The sequence below is a fragment of the Apteryx rowi genome, unplaced genomic scaffold, assembly GCF_003343035.1.
Source record: "Apteryx rowi isolate R43461 unplaced genomic scaffold, aptRow1 scaffold_32, whole genome shotgun sequence".
NCBI classification, from domain to species: Eukaryota; Metazoa; Chordata; class Aves; order Apterygiformes; family Apterygidae; genus Apteryx; species Apteryx rowi.
Genome location: NW_020449641.1, coordinates 1,218,707 through 1,243,134, shown reverse-complemented (window position 1 = coordinate 1,243,134; position 24,428 = coordinate 1,218,707). Strand labels below are relative to the sequence as shown.

The window sequence follows — 24,428 nt, the reverse complement described above, 5'->3', positions numbered from 1 at the left end:
AGGGGCACAGCTGACGTCCCCCCACCAGCAATGGCCAGGGACAGCTGTCACATCCTGTCCACCGGGCCAGGAATCCAGCCCCCCTCACACAGGCCCTGGTGGGATTCGAAACCCTGCCTCGGAGGGAGGTGCTCGTGGAGGGCACGGGCTCTGCCTGGACCGGGAGGTAAATAGCCCCCACTGGGAGGGACAGGGCACTGCTGGGGGTGTTCGCAGCACCTGCCCCATTTCCCGTGACCCGGGGGTGCAGGGGTTTCCACTGGTCCCACAGGCGTGCTGCATGGAGATGCATCCCTCTGCTTGGGAGATGGGGAAACTGAGGTACGGAAAACATTTGCCCCCCCCCCGGTCCTGCAGCAGAACCACCCAAGGCGCCTGCTTCCACCACCCCCGGGCCCAAAGGGTCACCAGGCGCTTTCCAGCAAACCGGCATCGCCCGGTCAGCGGGGGGGCCCCGGCCTCTGCCTGTCCTGCCCCGGTCCACATTGTTTTCGGGAACAGCTGACGGCGGTGAGGACAGCTGGGCTGCCCGGGCCGCCCGGGCGCCAGGCCCAGAATAGCTCTGCGCGGGCGCCGAGCGGAGCCGAGGCCCTGCTGCGCCGCAGCCCCCGCCATGCGCTGCCCCCGTCTCCTCCTCACCCTCTGCGCCCTGGCAGGTAAGGGGTGCCCACCCTGGGGGGAGGCCCGGAGGGGGTGTCCAGCCATCCCCCCTTCCCTCGGCCCCAGCAGTCCTTGGGGGGTTGTCACCCGGGGCGTACAGCGCCGTGCACCGCCACCCTGGGGGGGGTCCCTGTGCCAACAGCCCGCGGCCCCGTGTCCTGCCCCGGCATGGTCCCTGGGGTGTGTGGGGTCGTACACGGGTGCACAGCACCTCCGAGGCACAGGCTCCCGCGCCCACGGGTGTGCAGCACACCGGCGCTGTGCTCGTACGCTGCACATGCACAGACGCTCCCGCACACGCGTGCACACCAGGACGCTGATGCATGCTGTCAGGCACGCTTGGGCACCTATGCACACGTAGAGCAACACACGGACACACGCACATACACTCGGACACAGCCCTGCACAAACACACGTGCCTGGAGATAAGGGCTCACTAACACACTCAGATACATACACACGCTCGCACGCACTCAGGCACAGCCCCCCACTACTGCACGCACACACACAAACCCACTAGATCCACCCCACACCCCAACACTCACGCGCACACATGCTTACACAAATACACACACACGTACATACACTCTTACACAAATGCACGCCTGTGCATCCACAAGACGCTCAGATACGCCCAGACATACTTAAATCTGCTTGCACACACCCACTAGCACATACACACTCGTAGACAGATGCACACTCAGGCATGAACACACCAATGCTCCTAGACACACACACACACACACACACACACACCATGACACCCCCCAGCCATGCCGATGGCTCCCGGGGGCAGCAGACCCCGGGTAGCCCTGCAAGTGCCCCTGCAGCCCCACCCCAGGGTGCTCCACAGTGTGTGCCCTCCCCAGGTGTGAGCTGCAGGAACCAGGAGGAGAAGCTGCTCCAGGACCTCATGGCCAACTACAACCGCCACCTGCGCCCGGCACTGCGTGGGGACCAGCTCATCAACGTCACCCTCAAGCTCACCCTCACCAACCTCATCTCCCTGGTGAGATACCCCCCGTGTCAGCCCCTGCCTCTTGCTTGCCTGCACGGGCCACCCCATATGAGAGCAGGGCCACCCAAGGCAGGTGCCCAGGGCCACCATGCCCCCATCCCGCACCACCGGGGTGCTGGGGTGATGCTGCAGGGGAGTCCCAGCATCCAGGCACTGCGTGGGAGAGGTTTTGCCCTTGCCCCCATGCCAGGGGGCAGTGGGTGACCGTGGGGCAGAGGTGGGCAGGGTGCTAATGCTGCTGTCTCCCCTTTTCCTTCCCAGAATGAGCGGGAGGAGACCCTCACCACCAACGTCTGGATCGAGATGGTGAGGCCTGAGGCGGTGCCCATCCCCAGGCAGGAGCCCCATGCCACCTTTGCCCCTCAGGGTGGCACCCCATAGGGGGCTGGCACTGAAACCCCTTTCATGGGTGCCCCCGGCTGCGGGGGCCAGCACGGGCCGGGAAGCTCATGAGTGCCCCTGGCCCGGGGTGAGTGAGCGAGGCCAAGGGGGGCACCATGACCCCCCCCTCTGCTCCCCTTGCCCCAGCAATGGTGTGATTACCGCCTGCGGTGGGACCCCAAGAGTTATGACGACATCGAGCTGCTGCGGGTGCCCTCCACCATGGTCTGGCTGCCCGACGTCGTCCTGGAGAACAAGTGAGGCCGGGCAGGGCTCGCTGCAGCAGGCGCCGGGGGGCATTTCCCCATGCTGGAGCTGGTGGGCTGTGGGGGGCATGGTTTGGGGCTGATCCTATCCTTTCTGCCCAGCATCGATGGGACATTTGAAATCACCCTCTACACCAACGTGCTGGTGTCCCCCGATGGCTGCATCTACTGGCTGCCCCCGGCCATCTACCGCAGCTCCTGCGCCATCCACGTCACCTACTTCCCCTTCGACTGGCAGAACTGCACCCTGGTCTTCCAGTGAGCGTGGGGCGCGCGCCGCAGCGGATCTTTCTGGGACGGGGGGAGAAGGACAGCATGGACCCCCTCTGAATCCTGCAATGAGCCCCAGGGGTGGGCGAGCACCACCGACAAGTCCCCAGCACCCCATGGTCCATCGGCTGCATGGGGCACCGCGGCGGAGCCAGGCGTCCAAGTGCCGGGGCCATGGGTGGGCTCCGGCCCCCTGCTGGCACCCTTTCCCGGGGCGGCATGGTGCATACCCTGCCGGCGCCAACCTCGGCCACCCCTCACCCCTCCCCAGGTCCCAGACCTACAGCGCCAACGAAATCAACCTGCTGCTGACGGAGGAGGACGGCCAGACCGTGGAGTGGATCGCCATTGACCCTGAGGCTTTCACAGGTAATGCCGCTGCCGGGTGCCAGATCAGGCCACCCCCGCAGCACGAGGAAGAGCATCCCAGCGTGGCAGGCATGGAGCAGGCCTGGGACGAGGTTGGTGGCTGCCAAAAGCAGGGCTGCAGGGAGCTATTAGCAGCTCTTGCCATTACACGGGCACTTAAGTTATTAGTCAAAGCGGGAGCACGGGTGAGATTTGTTTTGCTAACCCCCCTGTCTCGGGGCTCTCGCCGCCTGGCAATCTCTCCCAGAGAGCGCTGCTCCTGGGAGCTTGATTGATGCTGGGAACGTAGCTGTCACGGCCAAACGATGACGTTTTCCATCACATTTTAATTGCATATTGAAGGAACAAAATGCTTTTCGGGCAGCGAGATTTATTTTTTCATTACTGGCCCGAGCTGCGATCTTGATTGGGAAAAATCTATCGCTCCCGCCGATGGCGGGGGGAAAACAACGAGCCGTAATCAAGTGTCACGCTCGGCTTCCCCCCACGGCTCCCCAGCAGCGGGGCGCTGGGGGGACTCCCAGCTCCACAGGCAGCTTGCCCTGGGAGCCCCCGACCCTGCGGTGCCCAATGTGCCCAGCTGTCCCTTCTTATAGCTTTCAAGGATATTTTGCCCTGGCACCCTGGCCCACTCCTCAGTGCTCATCTCCCTCCTCTGCCTCCCCGAAATGGCTCTAGCCCTGTTCCCCAAGCTGGCCCTGATCCATGCCCAACGTGGTGCCCATATCAAGCACCAGGCTTGCCCTCCTCCCCACGCTGGGACAGGGGCCAGCAGCCCCCAGCGGGGTGCAGGGACTCACGCGGCACTGCTGCGTGGCAGAGAACGGCGAATGGGCCATAAAGCACCGTCCCGCTCGGAAGATCATCAACGCAGGGCGCTTCACCCCGGACGACATCCAGTACCAGCAGGTTGTCTTCTATCTCATCATCCAACGCAAGCCGCTCTTCTACATCATCAACATCATCGTGCCCTGCGTCCTCATCTCCTCCATGGCCGTGCTGGTCTACTTTCTGCCTGCCAAAGGTATGCGCTGGTGCCGTGCCCACAGCGGGCACCGTGTGGGCAAGGGAGGCAGCACTGGGTGAGGAAAGGTTGTCCATCCCCTCATGTTTGGGGATCACCTGTGCCATCTCGCTCCCGCTGCTCGTGTGGCTGGGCATGCAGGTGCCCCTCTCATCCTGCATATTTGGGTGGAGGGAATAAATTTCTGGGCACCCCAGGGTTAAACTCCTGTATCAGAATTTGGCTGGTTCAGCTTTGGGGCTGGGGTCGGGGCAGGCCCCTTGCCAAAGGAAGGCCATGTCTCCACCACTGCCCTGGGCCAACTTCTGCCTTTGCCCCTCCTCGACAGCGGGGGGACAGAAATGCACCGTCTCCATCAACGTCCTCTTGGCCCAGACCGTCTTCCTCTTCCTCATTGCCCAGAAGGTGCCTGAGACATCCCAGGCTGTGCCCCTCATTGGGAAGTAAGTGATGGCCACCAGCCCCTGCCCAGGGATGGGGTCCTGGCCCTGCCAGACCCCCGAGCAAGGGGGAGCAGAGCAGGGGACACAGGCAGCCATGTCCCATCCCTCCACACATAGGGCTGGCACAAGGCTACCAAATGCCCATATCCCACTATTGGTCGGGCTCTGAATTTCCACCTCAGGGGGGCACCACACCAGGTGTGCGTGCCCACAGCTTGCGGCCCCAACAGCCCCATGGCTGGTGTGACCCCACGCCCCATTCCCAGGTACCTGACCTTCCTCATGGTGGTGACTGTGGTGATCGTGGTGAATGCCGTCATTGTCCTCAACGTCTCGCTGAGAACGCCCAACACTCACTCCATGTCCCAGAGAGTGCGCCAGGTACCTGCCTCTACCCCAGCCCCCTTATTCATGGGGCATGGGGGGTATCTGAGGACAGAGGGTGGTGCCCCTCGTGGAGCAGGGTGGTGGCATGCCTTAATCTGAGCGCAAGTCCCATCACAAAGAGGGGCCCTAGATGTCCCCAAGGGACCACACTGAGTCACCAGGCCATTACCAAGGACGCATTGCCCGGCATCCCACTTGCACATGGGGATGCCCTGGGCGATGCGGGGGGACCTGATTGCACCCGCTGGGTGACCTGGGAAGTGGAGGGGAGTGAGGTCCCTGCCCGCTGGCCCCGTGGGTGACGCTGTGCCCAGGTGTGCCTGCACCACCTGCCCCGCTACCTGGGCATGCACATGCGGCGCGAGGAGGCAGCGGGGCCGCCGCAGGCCGCCCGCAGGCGCAGCTCCCTGGGGCTCATGGTGAAAGCCGACGAGTACATGCTCTGGAAAGCCCGCACCGAGCTGCTCTTCGAAAAGCAGAAGGAGAGGGATGGGCTGATGAAAACCGTGCTGGAAAAGATTGGTGAGTGCCCTGGGTGGGCTGGCATCTCCCTGCCAGGCCGGCATCTCCCTGCCAGGTCAGGCAATGCTCCAAGCTGCCCGGGCGCCTGCTGGCAACCGCCGGGCTGTCTCTCCTGCCCGTAGGACGTGGCCTGGAGAGCGGCTCTGCCCAAGATCTCTGCCACAGCCTGGAGGAGGCAGGCCCTGAGATCCGCGCCTGCGTGGACGCCTGCAACCACATCGCCAGCGCCACCCGGGAGCAGAACGATTTCAGCAGTGTGAGTTGGGGCCAGGGCGGCTTGGGAGGGCACGCGGGAGGGCACCCAGGGACAGCACCATGGTGCCATGTGGGGGACACCCCTGGCAGCCCCTCACCACTCCCCGTGCTGCCTGCAGGAGAACGAAGAGTGGATCCTGGTGGGGCGGGTGATCGACCGCGTCTGCTTCTTCATCATGGCCTCCCTCTTCGTGTGTGGCACCATTGGCATCTTCCTCATGGCTCGCTTCAACCAGGCGCCTGCCCTGCCCTTCCCTGGTGATCCCAAGAAGTACCTGCCGTAGTGATGCCCACATGTGCCCACCAGCCCTCCCGCTGCAGGGACTGTCCGAGGAAGAGCCCACAACCGACGCCAGGGGCTGGGCACCTCCAGACCAGCCTGCCCAGCTGAGATCTCTGCAGACACAGCAGCTCCTGGTGCCACACACAGTGCTGGGAGGAGCTGGGGGTTGCAGGGCTCCCAGCAGCAGTGGTGGTGCAGAGGGGCTGAGTGTGGGATGGCCGTGCTTGTGTTGAGCGTGGAAGTAAACCCCATGGTGCTCTCGCGGTGGTGTGTGCTCTCTGTGGTGTCTTTGCTGCATGCCCACCGATCAGCCCTGCTTGGGTCATCCCTCTTGGGCAGCCGGCTTGTGTCCCCTGCACGCACCGAGGGCTGGCACACGGCTGAGGATGGGCATCATGTGCACCTGCCACCCAGGTACTTTCCCCTCAGCAATGCTGCGTCCCCCCGTGCCCCTCAATGACCTCTGGGCCCAGCACCCCTCAGCATTGTCCTGCCTGGTGGGGGAGATGCGGGAGGTCAGCGGGGCTCCGTGGGCAGGGCAGGGCAGCTGAGGGGCTGCCGAACCGGGTGACTGCAGCCACGGCGCTTTATTGCCCAGGCGGGAGGGGGGCAAGGGAGGGACCACATCCCTCGGCTGGTTCCCGATGATGTCACCTGCACCTCATGCTCCAGGCGAGCACTGCCCAGGTGCACATCACTGCCAGAGCTGAGTGATGCAGGGAGATTGCCTCATTTTGCAGGGGGTGGCACTGGGGGTGGGAAAGGGGGTTGCCAGTAGCCCACAGGCCTGGTCCAGGGTTTGCTGGGCACCAAGTGGTTCTTGCTACCTGGCAGGGGGAAGGCTGCAAACAGCCCCCACTGCGACCTGCAGCAGTCTTGGCTGGCACTGCCGGGGTGGTGGGCAGTACAGGGCTTGCCTGGCACTCTGATCTCTGCAGAGCTGACATGGGACCCCCAAGAACCTACACTGTGGGGTGAGACGCTGGTGGTTGCTGCTGAAGGTAACTGGGCATCGCAGCTCTCCACCCCCTGAACATGCCCCCTTGGACTGGGGGATGGAGCCATGGAGGGGTCAAGTCGCTCCTGCCTTGGCCATGTGCCTGGGACGTAGCCCGCGCCAGAGTGAGGGTCCCAGCACAGCAGTCCCCCTCCTTGCTCACCCCACAGTGGAGGCCAGCTGCCTGTATCTGCACCTCTGTGGTCCAGCTCACGCTGCCTGCATCCAGCTCTGGGACATGCTGCATCTCCATTGGCCCTACCATCTCAGCGCCTCAGCTGCTGCTGGGAGAAGATGAGCATCTTCACTGCCAACAACCAGCTCCTGAGCACTGTCTGCCAGAGCTGAGGCACCGCAGGCACGGATGGAGGAGGGAGGCAAACAGCAGCCAAGCCATCCCCTCTCAGATGCTTGTAGCCTGGCTGCAGCCAGGAGCCATGCCTCTGGCCATGCCAGCCAGCTCTTTGCTCTCTGCAAGGTACATGATGCCCACAGTGCAGAGACCATGTGGATCCAGGGCTCCTGGGCCACCAGCCACTGCTGGTCTAGGTTGGTGCCTCACAGAGGGCAGGGATGGTGCCCACCTACCCAGGCATGAGTGTACAGAGGAGCCGGCCAAGCACCCAGTACCTTGACAAAGGCAGTGCCCTGCCTCTGGCCCAGGTCACATCCCACACAGGCAGCCCCAGGATCTGGAAGAGGTGACCAGGTTTCTGTGAGGACAGCAACATGGACCATGAGTTCCTCAGGGATGGAGGGAGCAGCTCCCATGCCTTCCATATGGGTGGCATAGCCTGGTATCCCTGCCCACAACCCCAAGCCCAGGAAAGCAGGTTCCCCCTCCAGTCAGAAGTTAGGCTACCTCCCACCACACTGCAATCCCGGGGCCACGGGCCCAGGGTGCCCATCAGGAGGGGGCTGGGTGCCAGGAAGGTGCTGGAAACGCCCCAGCTGCTCATGTGCACATAGGCAGTGGGTAGCACAGGGCATGTTCACAGCCCCTGGTTTGTCCCTCCCCAGAAAGGGCACTAGATGCAGAATCGGTCAGCTCCAAGCTGTCTTTGCCGAGCCCTTTCCCATTGATTCCTGGCTCCCCTGCACCCCGCTGGCTATCAGGGGAAGGTGGCTCTAAACAGGGCCAGAGACTGCCCCCCACTTCTCCCTCCATAGAAGTTCTTCTTGCAGACGAGCAAAGTCGCTAGCACATCCGTACCACACGACTGGAAAGGGGTAAGCTCTTCCAGCCCACCAGGAGCCCCAGTTTGTGGGCATGCCAAGAAACCATGTGCACCACCTCCAAGTGATTTTACCTGCCCTCCAAAGACCTCAGGATTTATCATCGCACCACAGACAAGGCAACAAAAGCTTTGGCCAGGATACCATGGGCCTTGGATAATAGATGCATCCTACAGGAACCAGGGAGAGGGGACCGCCTTGCAGGTCACCCCATTCGGAGCTGGAAGGGTACTGGAGAGAGGCAGGGTGAGCTGCAGTGAGAGAAGAAAAGCCCACCCCATCCTGGCATAAGTCCCTGTGTACCTACATCACATTGAGGAGTGCTAAGAGGGTACAACAGCCCCTACAATCATCCCCCCCTGCTCCCCTCCCAAAACTGGGGACTCCTCTGTCTGCCTGGGCCGGGTTGCAGATCTCCTGCCAGCTCAGAGACACCCACAGCACCACGACCATCACTCCACGAACCCCCTGGCCAAGCCCAGCCTAGCCATCAGCAGCCCGAGTTTGGTCAGCAGTAGCCACAGGCACCCTGGACTCACTAGCCTGACCCACTCAGGATCCCCTGGGGAAAGAAGTGCCTTAGGGCTGGACTGTAGAGCCCAAAGGGGTTTAAAGCTCTGCTGGTTTCCCCTGAGGCTGCTAGGCAGGGATTTGAGCAAGTTTAAGGGCAGGCAAAGCCTTCAGGAGAGGGGGAGCAGGGCAAGTCACGGCTCACAGCAGATTTGGGGCTCCAGTGGATCCAGGCTTGCTTCCTGAATGAAAAGGAACTGAAACTTTTTTCTAGGGCATGACAGAGGCCCTCTCCCCTCCCAGACCAGCCCACAGCCATCTTTTCACCACTCTTATTAGCAGGACACAGTAAACCACCACCCAAAAGCCCTACTCAAAAACCAGTCTTGCTCCATCCCTCTCCAACCCAAGGAAGGTACTAAACCTGGTGCTTTGCACTGGCCAAACACCATTTTTCTTCTGACCTCAAGAAAAGTCGTAGCATTAAAGAGGACAAGCTTCATAATCCAGCCAGCTCGCTCCTCTCAAACAGAACAAGAGGAAGCAGTGCTGAGTGCTCTGAATCCCAACCACAGCAGCAGGAGGAGGAGAGGAACAGTCCCCCATGGAAGGGCTCTTTCACAGCTCACTTGCAAGGAGTATTTAAAGGTGAACACAGCAGGACCACAGCATTTTCAGATTTAATAGCAAGCCTGCGCTCATCAGCACCAGCTTAGATGCTGGGCGTCAGAGGGGAGAAGTGGGCGAGAACATGAAATAGCAGAGGTGGACACGACGCACAGCTGGGCACAACAACAGGACTAAAGTCCTAAGTGATGTCATCTACAAGAAGCTAAACGCACTATGGATAAAAGGAGCCTGCAGCTAGTATTTCAGCCTTGCCTTGCAAGCTATTTTTGCTTAGATTGCCAAAATGTAATTACAACTAAATCCCCCTAACAAATATCAGAGAGCAGCAGGGGAGAGCTGTATTTAAAAGGAATTTTAAGTAGCAGCCATAGTAGTACCTGATCGCAGCAGGAAAAAACAAACTGTGCCTGTAATAGAGCATTTGGTTGAAAGCTGGTGGCATACAAGTGGCAAGGAGAGGAATGGGACTGTGAGGTCTCAAGAAACATGAAGAGGGACGCTACAGCCAGAGAAGCTGTGCCCTGCCACCCTGCCTAGCCACCCGCCAGCAGGCACGAACTGCCTGACCATGGGGAGCAGATAGTAATCACTCATCGTGCTGAACATTTCTAGAGACGCCCTAGGACTGACATCCTCAATGGGACAAGGGAAAACGAGCCCATCAGAGGGCTGTGAATATTTTAGACTGCCCTGGTTGCTTTCAGTCTAGACTCCAATAATGTGGGGAATTTGCAATCAGAGTCATGAGGCTGAAAGTCCCCTGGTCCCCAAGGCTGGTAATTGTCCCAGACACAGGCTGCCAGTTCTGCGGTTGCTACCAAATTGGCCCAAGCAGCCCTTTGCCCAGGGGACTGTGCAGAATACATAGGGCAGGAGTTGTGCCCCAGCTCTCACTGCAGGTGCCCCCTCCCACCCAGTGCAAAGGCTCTTTTAAAAATGAAAAGCAATTGTACATTTCCCCACGGAAGAGGGGAAAAGGCTAGAGCTGTTAATGAGTACAATTAGCGTTGTAGCTGAACACAATCAGAGGAATAATTAGCTCCTATTGTTTCCGTGGCATCTCAATTGCAGACATGCTGGCTTTCCAGGCAACAACCCATCAATCTAGCCTTGCCCTGGAGGACAGGAGACAGGGGGTCACTTGCTGTCCCCCTTCTCATCCTCATCATAGCTTTCATGCAGCTGTAAGTGACAAAGCCCGGGCCATCACCCTCTTCTGCTACAGCCACTGGGGCAGCCAGTTTTCCAGATGGTTGAGGACTTGCAAACCTCAGGACAGTGCACCACAACTCAGCCCACCCACACAAGCACTCATGGCCCTGCATTCAGCCTTTCCGTGGACCCAACACCAGGCAGAGCTGTTGGTTCTCTATCGCGAAAACAGAAGTCAAGGCAATTAAGTGACACCAAACACCTCCTTGTCCTAGCTTAAAAGCAGCTTGCACCCCTCTCCCCAGCAAGGAGGGCTGGGTACACAGCCCTATTAACCACAGAGCATAAATAAGGGGCAGGAACAAAGGAAGTACCTCCTTTTTAAGCAAGGTGGTGTATCCGTCACTCTTGTGCCCACATAATTCCACAAACACTGCAGAGTTAGGTCAATACGGGCCCTTGGGGTGCTTTGCTGCTTCAGAGAGGGGCCATGTAGGTGGCAGCTCAGGGGAAGATGCCTCATGGAACTAGCAGAAGCAGAATGAAGCCTTACCACAGACTAGAGAAATACCATCGCACTGATTTTCAGACAAAGCAAAAAAAGAGAGACTGAAAGAAACAAAGAGACCCAATAATTTATTGGCAGAGCTGAAAGGGGTGCATTTGCAAACCATGGGGCTGACTCTCAACTGGGAAGCTCCTCCCAGCTGCAGAGAGATTTTTAATACTGGTATCCCTCAGCAAAAGGCTCTGACGTCAAGGCAGAATCCCAGAGATCCTGCATGCCATGTAGAGAAAGAGAGGAAAGTGCTGCAAGATGCGGCCCCAAGGGCACGCTGCTAATTGAAAGGTTGGCCTCCCGCCCCACTGCTAAAAAAAAGTTTGTGTATGACAAGATCAGCCTCTATTATCACCGCTGCTGGAGGGCGTCGGATGGATCCTTCCTCCAAGGAGGAGCGCAAGAGAGTGGCCCATGAGTCCCTTCAGAGGTCGGAGGGCACTGGTGGAGACCTCTCAGTGCTTTCAACACGTAGAGAGGAGCTTAGTGCCAACTCTTGTTCTCACAATGTGATTTTTGTATTTCGAAAGCTTGAATTATCCCTGGAAAACAGAGGGAAGAGAAGGGTTAAAGATGCGCTTTCCTTCAGATCACAGTGCCCCCCATTCCACCCAGCACAGCTAACAAGTGTTGCCAACCTAGTGCTGTCACCCAAATCAATGTTAGTTAAACCTCCTGAGCAGATCTACTTTCTGTCTGGAGACTTTCCACTTAAGCCAACCTGCTATTCCAGAACACTTGGAACACAAGGAGATCCTGGTTCATCCCCATCCATCAGGAAGCAAAAAGTGATATTCCCTGTGAGTAAAGGATATGATAGGCACTGATAAACCTCCTTGAGGTATCTGAAACAACTCACAAGGCCTCTTTCTTCCCAAAGAGTCATCCTCAGGGACTCTGCTTGGAGCACAAATATACTGGCAGTGCAACCTCTCCTGCCTCTTGTCCCTCTTATCTAGGCTCCTTTTGTCATGCTGTTAACAAGTTTAGGCATCTGGTTTCTCCTACCTTAAAAGAACATTTAATCAGAGAAGGACATTTTCCCCAAGTTTAAATAGAAGAGATTTTCCAGCAGCTTTTACTCACATAAGTACTGCCATGTGAGTCACAAGGGTTACTGACACAGAAAGGACTGCTGGTCCACAACCTTCATTTCTAGTCTTGCAACAGACAGCAGTGATTGAAGATGGGGCAGGTTACAGAAACCTCTGTGTTGGTGCTTACTGCTAGCCTGTGAGCAGCAGCAATAGGCAAAGCATATTTACACATTAATAAAAAGTTTTCTTATTTCTCTTTTTAACCCAAAATGGAATTAGAGCGAGATCACAATTATTTTGAGAGGATGGCTTTGGCAGCTGCCTGACTATGCATCCCATCCCCTAACGGGGACAGGGCAGTAAATCAATCACCCAGGGATGCCCCAGCACACATCAAACCAAATCGGCAGAGTTTTGCTGGAGAGCGAAGGCAGCTCATACCTTTGGAACCAAAACAGATTGTAGAACTGCAAAAATCCGGCTTAAACCCTTGACCCTGCCACTAAGAGCCATGTGGTAGCTGCAACATCACAGCACAGTGCATGCTGGAACATCTCCAGGAGGCAGGTTGGAGAGTTGGAGGAGCAGAAAGAAGTCAAAAACACTTTAGGGAGTTAAATAAGTTACTCTGCTATTATTTGACAGCAAAAACCATGCTGGAGGTCATCTGCAGAAGACTGGGGATCACCTTTGTACTTGTGAGCAAAGTAGGCTGTACTGCAATTTGGGAACATGATTCAGGATTCATTAACTGGATTTCAGTTAATCTGCAACAGTGGTTCAGTTTCTCATCCCATGCTGTGCTTTCACCTGTGCCATCTACCTCGGAAGGACAGCATGCTCTGGTTACCTCTATCTTGAACAGATTCCAGCATTTCCCCTTCTTTTGCCTTTATCAGGGTGCTCCAGCCCCCTCTGCTCATCACTACTCTCCCTGGTTAGCACAGGTAACCCAATACAGTTGAAAGCTAGATGAACCCTGTCACTGTTTACCAATAAACTTGGCACATTTACTTCCTTCTAAGACTGGTATTTCATGAAGTGAGTTGGCTTTCTCTTCTGGAAGGTCGCTTGAATGTCATCTAACAATAAAAACACTACTAGCTGCCTGTGTAATATTTTGTAACCATTAATCCTCACAAAAAGCCAATCCATGAGGAAAGACGGATGTTATTTTCACCCATGACTTCAGAGCAAGTTAATAGGAGCATTGCTTGCCCAAAGCTGTGGATGGAGGTTTTGGGAGCACTTGATTCCCAGCGGCCCCTCAGAGCTCAGCTGTGTTGGAGCAGCTACATACCACCGTGGGGTGGGAACCGGGCAATGTAATCCTCACTCCAGTGCTCTGGTACTCAGCAACGGAGCAGTCCCACTCAACTACGACCAAAACACAATTCTCATCACTAGGCCTTGAGCTAGCCCTCTTTAAGGAAGGGGCCTGCCATCAGGCAAGTGGGTATTAGAGGTGAAAAAACAATCTAGGCAGCAAGGCTTACAATAGCACTGGGTTCACCTCAGCTATTTTCTCTGTATGTGGTTGGTTGCCGTTAACAGAAGTAGCGGGTGGTTTCATCTCGTTAGCCACAGCATTATTATTTTTAAATACAGTAGCTACTGTGTGCCCTTCCTGAACAAGCTTTTATTGACAGACTAATTTATTCTGCCCCAGCCCACTGTCAAGAGCAAAGGCACGTATGCCAAGCTCTCGGCACCTCTCTGTGTCCATCACGTGGATGTGCTTAACAATCATTTACCACTCCATATCGGCTAACAATTAACCCTAGGCAACAGACCCAAGCTGAAGACATACCTCTCAGCCTCCTGGGACCAGGTCTGGGACACAACTGCCTTTCAAGAAGGAGGACACATTATCAAAACAGCACACAGCATCGTACAAAAAAATGCTGAGTGAATGGACACCACTGTGAATGTTGGTGTCTTTGGTCCAAAGAATCATTTTGACCTTTGGGAAAGAGCCAGCAACAGAATGGGCCCCCCACCAGGCCCACAAGGCAAGAGGAGGATGTGCCAGCCCAGAGGAAGAGGGTCGGAAGCTGAGAGGTATGCCATGAAGTCACATAGGAAGAAAGATGAGGCCCTACCCTGGGTGTGACAGAGGGAAGGGGAGCGTTCGATCAGCGGCCACTGCTGTTCACCAGGCCATGAAACTCCTCCCAGGCCCTGGCAAGCCAGAGGGAAAAAAAAAAGAAAAAAAAAACACAAAAAACAGCACTTCAGATCAAAGGCTTCTTAACTTTTAACGAGAGTAGAAACATTCAATGGCGTTTGAAAGGCACTTGTCTTCAGAGAGCAAGGCAATATTCTCTGATAGCCCTAGTGGATAGAAGCATCCTTAAAACCCAGCCAAACATCTGACAGCACAAGGCAGCTTTAAAGTTCTGCGCAGACATGAAGCGTTCCCACTGGCTGCTGGTGATATAGCCACATTAATACCCAGAGACAGGTATGACCTTCCCAGGCACAAATGGAATAGCTATTTCCTATTGCTAATAAAACAGCTGATGTTACGTATTTCTGGAAGATTATCGCATTCCTTGGCTGGTTAAACTCAGCCAGTTACTGGCCTCATGCTTTACCACATACCCGCATATGTAATAATCTCCCCAAAAGGCACTTTTTTTTCCCCATGCCACACAGCTTAGTTATCAGGCCATTCTTCGATCAGGCAGCAGAATCCAATTGTTATTAGAAAGTCTCATTTCCTATTGCAAACCTGCATTGTTAATGACAACCACAATAAAAACACTACAGCTATTTGAAATGAAAATGTTTTTAGATAAGTTAGAGGGACAGGCCTAACGTTGCATTCCCTGGTGGAGAATCTGTTACTGACGGACGAAGCTAGCAGACTGAAAAATTGCTGTCTGTTTTACGAAGGCAGCATACTGAAAGCCCTCTCAGGGAAAAGATGCTGAGGTTAATGTGAGCACGACTATTATCTTCTGGGATCAGAGACATGAAAAAACCTCATAGTTCTCTGTGCCCAGCAAAACAGCGCTGGTGCTTACAGCATACACCAAGCCATTTACTGAACCCCAGAAGTCCCGCAGAGCTGGACAGAGCTTAAAGGGAACCCAAGTCAGTCATAAACCCAGGCTGTCCCACAGATTTTGTTGCTGGTACTTGCCAGCTACCCCACATCTTGTTTTCTGAACTGCCTCATCTGGCCACTGCAACATGTCAGGAGAGTCCAGAAATGGACATGCTGTATTAGTCGTCATCTGTGCCTCAAACGGACCCACAGCCTGGCTCCTACCAATGCCTCACAGAGTCAAGCACCCATTCAGCACTTGTGCAAAAGCAGCTTAGTTATCATACGCTCTTTCCCAGCAAAGTTATAGCTCAAATAAACAGAGGGTATAGAAGCAGAGCTTGCATCACGTGTACTCTGAAAGACTGTATCTCACATACATTCTTGCTGGGAACCGAACAAAGAGGGCACAAGCAAGAAGCTTGCCATCGTGGTGCCCAACTTGGATTTTGTGACATTGCCTACCTAGAATGCAGGACAGAAAATCCCTCTTAAAAGAATCCCTCTTAGCTGCTGAACACCAGGTGGAAAGCTGTCCATACCTCCAGCATAGTTAAAGTCTCTCTACCTTCATATCTTCCCTCCAACCATCCATGCTTTGTATTTCCACATTTCCATCACCCTTAACTGCATCTTTTCTTTCCCCTCTCACACTCCTCCCCAAGCTTATGACTTTTGTCTACAGAAGGGACACAAAGGCAGATTATTCATCGACATAATTATCATTTACTAACTCTTTCAAACCAAGGAGTTCCGTGTTCCAACATCCCAATAACATCATGCACACAGTCCTTCAGCTGCCAAGTCCTTCTCACAGGCATAGAGCAAAAGCTCTTCCAGCCAAGAATTTTTTTAGCTAAGACCCTCATACATATTATAGTACTAATTACTCCACTATCTGCTGACTCAGCTGAAAAATCCACCAGGATGTGTCTGTCCTAATGTACCTAAACTGCGCTAGCAGAGCAGACTGCACTCCATTTCGCACTGAACGAGGCTGCCAGTTAATTTCAGCTGGCAGAATCTTTATGACCTGTGATGTGCCAAAGGCACAGTGCCAGAGAGTCTAAGAGGTTATTTTTATGTATAGACATTTTTAGTACCTTATTGCTATACTGTCTGTGTGGCGATCAGATACTCAGTGAATTGATCCTCGACACTTAGGTTATTCCCATTGAACAGATGGGAAATGGAAACATTAGCAGGCTAAATAAAGCCAGCCAGAGCTTTTCTTCTGCTCTCATTCCTGACCCACAACTGTTGAAACTTCCCACTCCCTCCCCCCCTGCCCAGGGTCAGGACCCAGGAAGGGCACCCTTTCTCCCACCAGGTAAGTCGGAGAAAATACATAAGTAGCCGCCACCACCTAAGACTCCACCAAAAAGAGGAAGAAGAGCCACCACTGCTTCAAGGGACTTTCCAAAGTCAGGATTGTGCAAGCAGCACTAGCTGTTTTCTCCACACCGCCCTCAATCTCTGAAGCCTAGCAGTTCCCCTTCAGTACTTTTCTATGCATCCCTGCTTCCCTACCATCTCCTTCCCCAGCTAAAAAAGGAGATAGAAAGCTATTGTAGCACACGCTACTGTCACAACGCTCACCAAGGCCTGCCCCTTCCACCACCATGTGTGCAACCTCTCAGCGCACCGATCACCCACCACACTCTGCAGGCATGGTGTCCAATGCGACACAGCCTCTTCCGGGGTGCTCCCCACGCTCTATCAGAGTAACTGTGCTGAAAGCATTTGTCCAAAGCCAGTCAAGAACTTGTGACAGGCCTAAAACCAGACAGCTTTAAAAGACCTGGTATATTTTTCTCTCAGCTTAAAATAATCCTTTCAAATACCTGCAGCATCTGTAGCAAAGGCAAATAGGGAGGCTATCTTGACTTTGAAATGAACACATCTGAACTGACCTCCTTGAAAAGAAACATGAAATAAACAGGTTATAGCCACTTCTTTTATGGTAAGAGACAGGCCACCAAGACAAGGGAGCCTTACAGAGTCACAGACACTTTGAATAAAGCATTCTGTGGTGACAGAGAATGAATCAATGAATCCATCGTTTCAAAGCCCAGGTTTAGGGAAGTGCTCTTAGACTTGCACCAACCACTGGAAACATTACTGAAATTGAAGAATGGAGTGATAAATGAATTAAGGCAGAATTGCAGAGACTCGGAAGAGGACAGCTATCAGATTTGGAACCTCACTGCTCTCCTCTAGCTTTTATGTCTCCTCTCAGACTTGATGGAATGAGCGTGAAGCAAGGCAGCTCTCTGGAGACGGCAGGACCCAAGACAACCTGCGATTCTACTGACAGGCATCAGACAGTGTGTACGGGTCCCATTTGCAAACCATCTAACTTTAGAAAAGGTTAACCCTGCCTGCACCATTTAAGGTACAGTCAAAGATAAAGACAACACAAACACAACTGCAGGAGGACTTGAGGAATATCACTCCTTAATGCTATTGGAAATAGCAAGCAAATGGGACCTGGTGCTACAGGAACACAACAGGTTGCAGAATCAGCTGAACTCTGATGTAACGACAAAGGAGACTTCTCACAAGCGTGCAGCCACCAGCTTACTGTCTCACAGACACTGATCTTCTTGACAAACACCTACCACTTCTGTGAGGATTTCTCTTTTCATCTGTTTCACCTGAAATTCAAGATCTCATTCCCCACTTTTTTTTGTCCAAAGAACCTTCCCCCTTTGCTTTTCTTACAGTGCATACCCCTATTCCCTCCAGAGGACATCTGCTTGTCTCCTAGCTAAAATATAGTCCGAGGTCCTTTTCTCCAGCTGCCTGTGGTGAAATGAACCCAGTGCCAGCCCTATTAAGATCAACCATTCTTCTCATTTACTCAAGCTGCCCCATTAGTTATCAGTGGTGACTCTGAAAGGAAGGGAGAGTTTTATACTCTGCTCAGCTCTCACTGCAGCAGGCACTTACAAATAACTGAAGCTTTGTTTTCAGAAAAAGCAGCCTGCTTTAAAGCTGACAGGACGATCCATAAAGTCACACAGCAACCAAAATATTTCCAGACCAGCTAGCTCAGTGGAAGCCTGCTGTATGGCCACACAATGAATGTCTGGTCTCTCTGGGCATACGAAGCAACATTGTTGAATTTGCCTAGGCTTCCTGGATGATACTGCAGATGGGAGCTCTCAACACAGGAGATGGTCACCAATCACACAGTTATCAGAGCAGAAAAGAAAGGCTGGTAACCCCAGGCAGGGCAAAGGGTTATTATGCAAGACAGCCAAGTTCTTCACATCCCAAAGCTCAAAAAAAAAAAAAAAAAAAAAAAAAAAAAAACCTTTACAGCAATCACTTCCTTCAACCCCTCTCCCAACTGCAGTTCACCCACTACAGATACCTGAATGGTTTTGGTGGCTTCAGTGAGACATGACTGGGCTGGGGCCAGGGACACTCTGCTTTCAAAATAAGCACAGTGTACATCTTACAACAGCAAAAGTAAGAGGCTATGGGGGTTTTTTGTTGTTTTTGTTTTTAAAAACCAAACCACAGGACTGCCACTCTCTAACCCACTAGCACTACTGGACTATGCCACCTCCAAGACTAACAACACAGATGAGCAGAACATATTAAATGTTTCACTGCATCTCAGCGCAACAGAAGCATTATTACAAGTTCCCTAGATTTCCAGCTTCAGAGCTGAGGAGATTTAAGAACAACAGTCTAAAGGATGACCTCTGAGAGAACAAGGAGAAGAGGTTTCCCTCAAGCTACCAAAAAAGAGTAGCCCACAAAATGTCACACATATTCTCTGCAGGTGCCCAGCACTGTAACACCTAAGGTCCTATAAACCTCCTGGAATTAAGCAGAGTCCAAGAGATTGCTCTAGCTCTTCTAGAGAGATTGGAAATTAATACAGACTAGGCTGACCCTTCCACTCACTGGGATTTGGGCAGCTTGTCAATACCACAAGCATGAGAAAGGACGAAGACAGGAAAATTGCAGTGGAAGATCTGCTTATCTAGCTAAATGTGCAAGCCCCACCACCAAGAGCAGGAAGGACAGAATGCAGAATAGCTTCTTGGAATAGCTGTGAAGCAGCAGATACTTGTCAAATGCAGCTTGGCAGCACCACCACTTTCCGAAACAAAGGGGTCTGCAGCCTCACTGACAACTCATGAAAAATGGTGTCTAAAAATGAGTTAATATGAAATGCAACATCACAAAAGGAATGTATAAAACCTGAACGACAGTGCTCAGGTTCCACAGTGAGGGGCACACTAGTAATTTCTACAGAAATGTTCATTTACAGTGTGTCAAAAGCTAATCCAGGTCAATTCACTACCCAAAGTCAAGGTTTTGAGAAACGCCTGTTCTTTTCTTGCTAAGCGTGCTCCCTTCCCTGAAGCACAATCAATGCCAATCAAACCCTGCACATGAGCAGAGCTCTAGTGGAGAGATGCAGCCCATACAAATGAAAAATGCCACAGGCCCTCTGGAAAGGCAGCACTGACAAAGCCTACAGCACAGCTCTTCCATTAGAGCCTTTTATAAAACACAGTCGGAGTGTGAATAGAAAGTGCTGGCTAGAAAACCCTCCCGAGTCATAAATCACATGGTACATGTGCAGCATAAGTGGAGTTTATTCATGACGGACAGTATTTCAACAGGGCTTGATAGATGGGTGAGGAAAAGGAGCCAGGCTTTATGGAAGATGAAACTAGTTACACAAGAGATTCTTCATTAGTGAGAAAAACCTAATGATACAAAGCATAGCCAAGCAGAGTCAGACTGAAAGCTGGGGCCGTCCTGCTCTCTTCTGTCAACATAGCAGGCACTGTCACTTCTCTGCAGCCACTGCTGCTTGCTGCCTGTGATTCCTCCATACTAGCACTGGTACCAGGAGAGAAAGGCACAATACGTTGTTCCATGCATCACTACGCAGAGACTCCACTGACAAGCAGTTCTGCTCTGAATTTACACCAGTGCCATTAGAAGGAAATGTTGGACAGCACTGAAATCAGACTGGTGCAGCTCAAGCAAGGCAGTGGGGGGAGGCAAAGAGTTCTCATGATTCCCTGCATGACTCAAGGTTAATTGCTTAGATCTACTTCACTAGGAAGCCATCAAACCAACTTCTGACTACAAACCAACTTCTGACTATCACTCCAACTCACAGAAGAACAAGTGGGAGACAAGCCAACCTGCTCCTGTTCAAGAATTGTTCCCAGCTGTAATCTGAGCTACTAAACTTGATTCCTCAAACACCTGTTATTCTTGAACAAGCTCATCTCGTACCATACATCAGCAGAACAAAATGAAGTTCTTATGCTACACTGGAGAGGGCTACAAACATGGCATATTACACTATTGCAGGGAAATAAGACCAGGAGACCAGATGCACCACCACACAACAATTCACACAGCCACAGCAAAACCAGTTACGAGCACTGTAATAGCAGCATTCTCTGTCCTAGGAAGTCTGAAGGGGATAGTGTGTATGGGAAAGGCCACATCATTTCCACAGTAACCTTGCTACACAAAACCAACACCACAGCTGGAGCGCTGGCTTACGACACAACTTTTCTTACAGATCCTAGGAGAACTGAAACTTCTCCTTATTCACACAAAGCCTCGCCATCACAGTCCTCAGTCTGCTACTGCTGAAAAGAAGTAAAACAGCCGGGTGTGCATCCGCATGAGCACTTGGCAATGTCACATGGACAGAGTGAATAGTGCCCTCTCCTGGCAACAAGTGCATGAGAAATGCTACTACAAAATCATGAGTAAGAGATTCCGACAGCAGAAGAAAGTGGGAACTTGTAGAAACAGAAGCTGCCTGGGGAAGATTTGGTTTAATAACAGTAATTTCCCCTTCCCTTCTCTTTCTCACATACACAGAAGAGGAGGCCATATGGAGCATTAGAATACCTAAAGGCACTTCAACAAGCCCTTTGTATTATTGCTAGAGTGACCCACAATGAAAATGGGCAGCAACTAGAATCTACTTTTCTGCTAAAAGAAGGATTATTGAGCTCACCAAACCGTCTGAGAGAGCACTGAAGAGAGGGTGACCATGGGGAAAGGACAAGCCAGTGTAAAGAAAGGAAATCATGAAAGGTACTTGCACCCTAATTATAGGCTGCATTGGAAAGCTCACTGGTCTATCAATGCCTTATTAATTTGTTACACTTCTTTTTCATTGTACACCTTTCCAAGCGTTAATCTAAACAACATGACCTACCCAGTGTATTGGTTTATAATGCACTTAGCAAAATAAATAAATAAATAAATAAATAATAAAAAGGATTTATGTTATTCACTTATAACTAATACCTATATCTGCAATTCTTTGTCATTTTGTGGGAAATAAAAGTCACCCTGAATAGCTTGGAATGGTAAGCTAAAATGGGTTTATTTAAAAATACAGCTGTCCTCTCTGCGTACCACGATCTTCTACTGTTGTTAAAGAGCCTCGGTCACCAGGGCCTGGAAGACTTAATATATGGCATTTATTATGATTAGAAATCATTTGTACAGCACTGTAAATTCACACAGCACTTTCCCAAGAACATTTATAAGTCTAATGGCACTATAAATCCCTGTTAGCTTCCGCACTTTATTCCGCAGAATCTCTATTCATTTAAATGATCTCGTCCCCCCACTGCAATCTCATCTTTGAATACATCAAGCTACAGTTCCACACTGGGCTGCCCAGCTACTAAGTGACAGGCCAGGTGGATTGCTAACAAAGCCCAGGACTATAGCATTCAAGAAATTAAGGCTTTACTATTAGAACCAAATGTCCCTAAAAACAGCTTGATAATGACACAGATATTTGGCTTTCCAAGCACACTGGCAACAACTACTGCTGTTCGTATTACTGTTTGCAGTGAACAGCCCCAACGCACACGAGCAGTTCTCTCAATTCTTGCGATTTGCGTTAAATCGCTCAAGCACGCATGCAACCAGCAGCAGGCCCTCCCCCTGCTACAACACACGTACTTGATGCTGTCGGTGTGCGTTTTATATTCCATGATGGTGTTGGGAGGTAGGTTTAGCACTCTTCGTAACGTGTCACGTATCCGGGCTGTCGTGGCCTGGTCGCTGGCTGTCTTGTTCCATATCGAGATAATATCCTCCTACAGAATAGTAGGTAAGGGGTAAGCAGATGGCATTTTTGCAGCCCTGCCAAATGGAAGTACATGCCAGTCCTCATAACAGCTTACCTGGAACCGGACAGAGACGACTGCCCCACAGATTTCTTCCCCCACCATAAACTGTTCTCCCAACATTGCCAGAATGAGATTCTCCCAGCATCGTGACGCTAAGCCCTTCCGCAGACGGATAATCCATTTACCACCATTTTTGTTGGCATCATCCTAGGAAGAGGGGCAAGAAATCGATTTGTTTTCTTCTAGCTATTTTTCTGCTTTCCACAAGACAGCAGAGCCACAGATGGGAGCAGATATTGATTGGGTGGGGCACTAGGGACAGAACAAAGGTATTTTCAAGCTGAAGCATTACTACTTCTCCCCCACACAAGCAGAGAGGGAGGTGTACCACTTATTTTGAATACAAAGTGTTTGAAACAATGACTTTCAGCTTTCCAGAGAAAGCTTTATGAACTGAAAACTTGAAGTCTAGTGTTTTGACTCCACTAGCAAAGACTCTACACTAGGCCTACCAGTCTGCACACAAAACCAGAAGGCAACAACCATAAAACTCTATTCCTAAACCCGAGACTGATTCTCCCTCTGTCTAAAGTGAAGTCACTTCCCTGTACGTGTGATTCTACTTGCAAAACAGAAATATCCCTCATCACAGAACACAGAAAGCAGGGAAACACTTTGCGCAGTGCTATTTAAAAGCAAATTGCAGAAAGAATTTCCTTCCACGTTTCCAGCAACATCCACTCAAATTCAAGTTCTTTTGCTCACAAGTAGTGTAAACACAGAATCAGTCCTTTTTCTGGGAGCCACTGGTTTTGTCACACATACAGCTGAAGGTTTGGTCCAGACTGTGGTGGCCCAAGGCAACCCCCAAAGTGGGGGGGGGAAGGAAGAAGGGACAAATTTAGGCTAAGCACTAAATTTGTCATCTCGAGATTTCATATGTTGCACCTGAAAAAGAACTGAAAACTACTACAGACCACCCCGCATCAAAGCATACACATCCACATCAAACAGCAGTTCCTATCTGCAGGATATAGTGGCATTCCCTTGTACGGCATTGTAACTGGGAAGTCTTACGAGGCAAGAAGGGCATGAATTCCATCCAAATCAAAAGGGAGAGAGGTAGGAACAAGTCAAAGAGATGGCAGTTAGGAAGGGAAGATGACAACAGGTCTAGGACAGAAATAGGAAAGAACAGAGGAGAATTCAGAGGGCACTGCACAACACAGGATGTCCCTAGCCAAATCATCAGCAATCCCCTCTCCCAATCTGGGATATACCTTAAACATTCTAGGTCCGACAGCCCAAGTATTTACATCTTAATGAAAAAAAAGACTTCATTTTAGCCTTGAAGCTTCGTTAGGGCTCAGATAAAATTAAAAATTTGGGTGCTCTCCAAGAAAAGTCCTAATGAAGCAAACCAAACAAACACGGAAGTGACAGCATAACAGCAGCAGTCACCAGAGCCCAGGTTTCCAGGTATGTGCCAAAACCCATCCTGAAAGGAGAAGGTGTCAGCTCAAGGCAAAACCTTGAAGCATGACAGCAGCGCCACACAAGGTGAAGAATCCAAATCAACACAAGTTCTAGGAATGTGGCGGATACCCAACAGATGCGAACTGTATTCTGATTAAGTATCCTCGTTTTCCAAGTTATGAACATCCCACTCTCAAGAATTTAGCCATCTCAACTTCAGCCTTTAAGCAAGGAGTTGGGTTTAACCCCTCCAAAGACTTTCCACACTGACTGATAGAGATAGAAAAGTCAGAAGAGAAAATGTTATTGCTCAAAACACCTCAAAGGTGGTTTAAGTGGGCTCAAAGCTAGAAAAAAAAAAACAGTACTTGGGAAGCAGATGCTGTATTGTGTGTTTTATGGTTATTGTTGGTTTTCTTTCAGGTTAAACAAGCTTCGGTTCAGTCAAGCATTTGATTTCCCTTTACTAGAATAATAATGATCTGCAGCATAGTAAATCACACGGGAACATAATGCTTAGTGCTTCTGACTTTACCCAGAAAAGGCAGAGATGGATCCAGAAAAAGATCAGAGCCACATACAGAATTTATGTGTGGGAATGGCTCCTCATATACGCACCTACAAGGATGACAGTAAGTAGGATTAGTCTGGAAGAGAAAGGAGCATAAACAAAGAAAGCCCTACAAAGCCAGGAGCAAAGAGAAGGCCAGCACCAAGATCCCAGGTCCTCTTCTCCAAATACAAAAA

General features: G+C 51.8%; 2 protein-coding genes across 4 annotated transcripts in view; one reads left to right on the top strand and one right to left on the bottom strand.

Moving 5' to 3' along the window:
- The first annotated feature begins 613 nt into the window (after nt 1–613).
- Nucleotides 614–5,879, top strand: CHRNG (cholinergic receptor nicotinic gamma subunit). Its single transcript, XM_026070952.1, has 12 exons — nt 614–656; nt 1,530–1,669; nt 1,940–1,984; nt 2,207–2,316; nt 2,428–2,583; nt 2,867–2,964; nt 3,785–3,988; nt 4,317–4,431; nt 4,698–4,812; nt 5,133–5,340; nt 5,463–5,596; nt 5,715–5,879. The coding sequence occupies exons 1-12, from the start codon at nt 614–616 to the stop codon at nt 5,877–5,879; spliced, it is 1,533 nt and encodes a 510-aa protein (XP_025926737.1).
- Nucleotides 5,880–11,013: 5,134 nt separating this feature from the next.
- The window catches only part of EIF4E2 (eukaryotic translation initiation factor 4E family member 2), a 19,456-nt gene continuing 6,041 nt past the window's right edge, over nt 11,014–24,428 (bottom strand). Inside the window, exons 4-7 of one of the 3 annotated variants that reach the window (XM_026070876.1) lie at nt 22,260–22,412; nt 22,036–22,172; nt 14,102–14,180; nt 11,014–11,504 (exon numbers count right to left, since the gene is read on the bottom strand). In XM_026070876.1, coding sequence (XP_025926661.1) covers nt 14,135–14,180; nt 22,036–22,172; nt 22,260–22,412 — 336 coding nt within the window. In that variant the 3' untranslated portion in view covers nt 11,014–11,504; nt 14,102–14,134. The remainder of the gene's footprint in view (nt 11,505–14,101; nt 14,181–22,035; nt 22,173–22,259; nt 22,413–24,428) is intronic. The other 2 variants (XM_026070874.1, XM_026070875.1) reach the window with 2 other exon arrangements.

Excerpts from the sequence above, each read along its gene's own strand:
- CHRNG (XM_026070952.1), top strand. The coding sequence starts at position 614 with ATGCGCTGCCCCCGTCTCCTCCTCACCCTCTGCGCCCTGGCAG. Across the intron at positions 1,670-1,939 it reads TCACCAACCTCATCTCCCTG|AATGAGCGGGAGGAGACCCT; the intron begins GTGAGATACCCC and ends TTTCCTTCCCAG. Across the intron at positions 3,989-4,316 it reads CTACTTTCTGCCTGCCAAAG|CGGGGGGACAGAAATGCACC; the intron begins GTATGCGCTGGT and ends CCTCCTCGACAG.